This window comes from Arachis ipaensis, chromosome B09 (assembly GCF_000816755.2).
Source record: "Arachis ipaensis cultivar K30076 chromosome B09, Araip1.1, whole genome shotgun sequence".
Classification (NCBI taxonomy): domain Eukaryota; kingdom Viridiplantae; phylum Streptophyta; class Magnoliopsida; order Fabales; family Fabaceae; genus Arachis; species Arachis ipaensis.
Genome location: NC_029793.2, coordinates 2,709,056 through 2,713,924, shown reverse-complemented (window position 1 = coordinate 2,713,924; position 4,869 = coordinate 2,709,056). Strand labels below are relative to the sequence as shown.

Sequence of the window (4,869 nt, the reverse complement as noted above, 5' to 3'; positions counted from 1 at the left end):
AACATAAAAGTTTTTACAAGTATATACATTTAATTAGATGACAATATTAATATATATAAAGATTTAATTTCCATGCATCTAAAAGAGCAAAAAGATTTTACATAAATTGGGTTGTATTTGGGTATGGACGTGAGGTTTAGACTCCTTGTGAGACAGCGTTCGACTTGTCCTATGTCAGGTAGCCCTCGTTCGAGTTCCTCGTGAGAAGATGGGAGGTGATACCTGCAAAACACTCCAATGCTTAAGTTAGCAAGGATTCCAACAGGTTTATAGTATATTGGATCTTAAATATACGTAAGAGGTGTCAGTGTATTTATAGGTGATGAGTCAATAACTATCGTTGGAGTAGTTTCACTATAGGTGGCAGATAACCATTCCCTTCATCTAGGGTTGTTGAGATCTCTCTTTTAAAAATAGGTGAGAGATAGTAGGAATTAGTTATAACTCCTTCTGAAGAGTTATCACTTTATAGCATTCTGTCCGACCGTTTGAAAAGTCGGTCACTCGATAGCAATCTTCTGGACTTTTTTTACTTTGAGGCTGACTTATGTTTTGAGTCAGGATATAAACAATATCTAATCGTATTTTATCATGTAAATAAAATAATTAATTTTTAAATTTACCACGTTTTAAAAAATTATTTCCATCTATTTTTTAGTTGTCATTACCATTAGCACAATAATGTACTAAATGATTCCCTTTTTTTTTTCTTGTTTTTTTCCCCTTAATATCGTATAGCATAATAGGTTCAATATTAGTAGTGTTGGGGCTATACACTGTCTTGTGGGGTAAAGGCAAAGAATATGAGAACATGGCAAAGGAGAAGCTTACAAAAGTAGTCTCAACCAATGGCCAAACATTGAAGATTATTATCACAACAAATAATCATAGTGATAATAATATTAATAATGGAATTGACATGAAGTTATCAAGAGAAGGACAACAACAAAATGGAGTTAAAGATTGTTCAAGTAACAAAGGAAACCAAGGAAATGAAGGAAAGGTAACCCCATTGAACAATGAGGACTCAAAACCTAGTACCTAGTTCTCATTCATCTCTTTCTTCTTTTTCTTTCATTATTTAATTTATTTTTCGTTTCAAAGAATGGCAGTGTAAAAAGTTGATTAACATCTCTGTTGATTGAGATTTGAATTGTAATTTGCCACATAATGTGAGGGAGTTTTTAGAGGTTATTTTAATTTTTTTTCCAACTTTTTTCTTATTCCATTTTTCTAGTACTTTTAAAAATTTTCCCTAACTAAATGGGATAGCTGGTTCGAAGTAAAAAAAAAAAAATTTCATATCAAAGGTGTAGAAAACTCTCAACATACATAAGGAATGATAAATTTATTGGCAAATTATACTTTTTGGATTTTTATTATTATTATTTAGTTTGTTTTTATTTGATTTTCATTTATCAAAAGGAAAAAGTAAAATGCTTCGTAAATACTACATGAACAACTAATCTAATCAGTATTTAAGGGTTTGTGGTTATAATTTTTTTTTTTTAATACTGAAATGGGACTAAAAACCCAGAAGAAATTGTGGTTATAATTTTATTATTTTTTTGGTAAAAGTGGTTATAATCTATTAATTACCTTTGTAACATAAACTCGATTTTTTTTATGAACAATGAAGTCTACAATTTTTGTTTTCTTTATCTCTTCACTCACATTCAAATGTCCATGTCCAATTTTATAGTAATTGGGCTCCACTTTCAATTCTGATTTAGAAAATTCCACCATACCAAAAAAAAAAAAAGATTCTCTAATAACCCAGGAGGGTGATTAAACAAAAATAACACAACCACCCAAAAAAAAACCCACATTTTCTCTTAATGAAATATCGAGAGATTGATTCTCACCTTGAGCCGCAAATAAATTATAAACTCTAAGCCAATTATTCTATTCATAGAGATGCTTAAAAGTCAATAAAAGATTAGTCACTATATTAATTTCAGATAGATACTAAACCAACCAACAAAAAATAATGATATTATACCGATAATCCATGACCATCATTAATTTCAGCAAAATATAATATTACAATACGACGATTCTCATCGATGCTTCCAAATAAAAGAATTTTGTCTAGAACGTAGAAGCGGCTTCATCTTGACAAATGTGTCATGTAAATTCTAGACATACATGGCTCTCATATTTGTCTTTGCACATGCCATGACTATGAAATCCAAGTTGCGGAAAAAACGTTGCATTATTATTATTAATTACGATCATGTATTTAATTCCTATTTAAGTAAAACTTGTTCAATACGATAACAAAGCCCAAGTGACATTAATTTTTAAAGGATAATGCTAGGAGACAAAAAAATTAGATAAAATTTACCTTATTTAACATTTATTAATTATTGCAACATTTAATGAATACTAAATAAGACAAGTTATGGCTATTTTTGACTGATTTTCTTCAAACATTTTTGTTTTTAAAAAGGTCACACCCTTTGTAGGGAATAACTTGATTGGCACGTTAATGTGGATCATTCATTGGTTTAACATATGCTCTAAGTTACTTGAATTTGAATACGATAACATGTTAAAGCTTGTTTGATAAAATGAAAGGTATCCATTAACAAATTCGAAAACTACTTTAATTTGATTACTCACTTAGACAGAGACTAAAGCTAAGACATTCGTTTTTGTTGCACAGCGACCACTGTTAATAAAAATAATATCAATAATGATAACACTTTAATATTTAGTAACTTACAAGGAGGAACTTAGAAGTTAGAACTTAGTAGTAATTAATTTTTAACATAACAAAAGGTTGATTGATTCAAGTTGAGTTGAAAGCAATAAAATTGAAATTGGGCTAGAACTGGCTCCCACTTAGTAGAAAAATGATACTAGTGACTTTGGCAGAAACCCAAACAAAGAAAAAGGAGATTTAACAAGACAAGAAAAAAGTGACTTGGCTCCACTGAAAGTGAAATCCAATCAGAGATAAAAAGAACACTCAAAATTATGCCGAATTCGTAACACTAATCTATTAACCGATTCATCATTCATCCAATAAAAAAGGGCAAATTTTAAAAAAAAAAAACAAAAACAAAAACAAAATTCTCTCTCATATTCACATAGCAAAGCATCTCTATACACTATATATATTTTCTATAAATATAGAAAAGAAAAAGAAGACAAAAAGCAAAAAGTAAAATCTCTTAAATCTCCAAAACACAACCTGTTTGGACATGGCCCCTGAATTTTTCTGGGGTTTCAACCTTTCTCCAATTACAACTCTTCAAATCAAACACGAAACTTTCATGCGCCTCTCCGTGACCGTTGGATCCAATCACCACTGCCCCTCCATCCAACGCTCCAACGTACGCCACGTTCCGTATCTCCACCGGCACCTTCCCCATCTTCTGCCACGTGCCACCCTGCCTCGATTTTATCTCCTCGCCGCAACACATGATCACTCTCCCGTCCACATCACCACCGTCCGTCGAGTTTCTCGGACACGTGGCGCAATCCAAAAACTCCTCCATTACTGGACCCCACTGCCACGTGGCAACGTCAAAAACCTCCGCGCTCCTTTCAAACACACCTTGCGTTTCCGTCCGATAACCACCGACGACAGCCAGTCGCCCGTGGCGGAACAAGGCCGTGCACTCGTCGCGTTCCGCAGCCATGTCGGGCAGGGATATCCACTTATCCTCTGCCACGTCATACGCCAGCGCGGATCGCAGTGCATTTTTCTCGTCGTCGTGTCCACCGGCGACGAATACCATTCGCCGCGAGTCTGACACGCATGCAAAGAGCATGCGGGACCCACCAGGCATGTGAGTCCCCCGGCGCCACTTCGCAGTAATGAAGTTATAAATCAAAACGGAATCAGAAGCCTTCCATGTATTTGGGTCTAACCCGCCCAATAGGATAAGCTCCGACCCAACGCTAGCGACCCGACAAAACATGGGTAGCCCGGATTCAAACTCCGGTGGGGCAGGCAACTCGCTCCAGTTACCGGTTACCGGTTCGAACACGCTGAGACGGTAAACTGGGTTATATAATCGCTTTGATGAACCGGATCCGGGTTCATTATCCGGGTCACATCGTGCATGAACCATCACGAGGAGCTTCTGTGAGATGCCGGTGCGCCGGCGTTGACGGCGAAACTCCGGCGACTCAACCTCCTCTTTCCAGTTTTTGCAAACCGATGCCACCGTTGGGAATTGTTGGTATGAGACCCGAATCAAACAGTCTCGGGCCAAGTCTTCAGGCAAACCGGAAATAAGTTCCATGATTGAATCAAAAGGTGGGAAGAAAACGAGTCGAAGTTTTTGGATGAATTAGCGAATACCCATAAAATGAAACCGTGGAAAGAGAGGATATTTAAGTTCAAGATTGGAACTTGGTTAAAGGAAGAAAAGTTTGTGATTCACTTGTGAAGGACGAAATGATAAGAGAGAGAAGAAGAAGAGGATTGTGTTCTGTGAAGTGAATGGGATTGAAATAGTTTTTTAAAGTTGAGATTTTTTTTTCTTTGGTTGTGACGTTGAGTGATTAAAGAGAGGGATGAGCCTTTGGGATTTATAGAGGGTCGCACATGGCATGGACGTGGTTATTGATAAGCTTTGAGTGGAAAAAGCTAAGAAGTGTTCTAGAAGGATTTTGAGGACCAAGCCAAAACAGTTTGAAAGAGACAAGTAAGTATGAAGGAGAAAGGAATTATTATTGAGAACTATGAATTGTCTATCCCATGCTAGCTGTTTTATTTTAAGTTATTTGGATGAATTTATAAGATATCTGGTTTAAATGTGTAATAAATCAAAAATAATATTTATATATTAAAATTAATTATTATATATTTTGTATATAAATATAATTTATTTTTAATATATTTTATATTTT

General features: G+C 35.0%; 2 protein-coding genes across 2 annotated transcripts in view; one reads left to right on the top strand and one right to left on the bottom strand.

Annotated features, from left to right (window-relative positions):
* LOC107617174 (WAT1-related protein At1g68170-like) overlaps positions 1–1,212 on the top strand; it is a 4,789-nt gene extending 3,577 nt beyond the window's left edge. Inside the window, exon 7 of the mRNA XM_016318948.2 lies at positions 739–1,212. Within this exon, the coding sequence (XP_016174434.1) occupies positions 739–1,045 (307 nt within the window). The 3' untranslated portion in view covers positions 1,046–1,212. The remainder of the gene's footprint in view (positions 1–738) is intronic.
* On the bottom strand, positions 2,981–4,542 carry LOC107618468 (F-box/kelch-repeat protein At1g80440). Its single transcript, XM_016320558.2, has one exon. It carries the CDS (start codon positions 4,257–4,259, stop codon positions 3,180–3,182), a length of 1,080 nt encoding a protein of 359 aa, XP_016176044.1. The 5' UTR covers positions 4,260–4,542; the 3' UTR covers positions 2,981–3,179.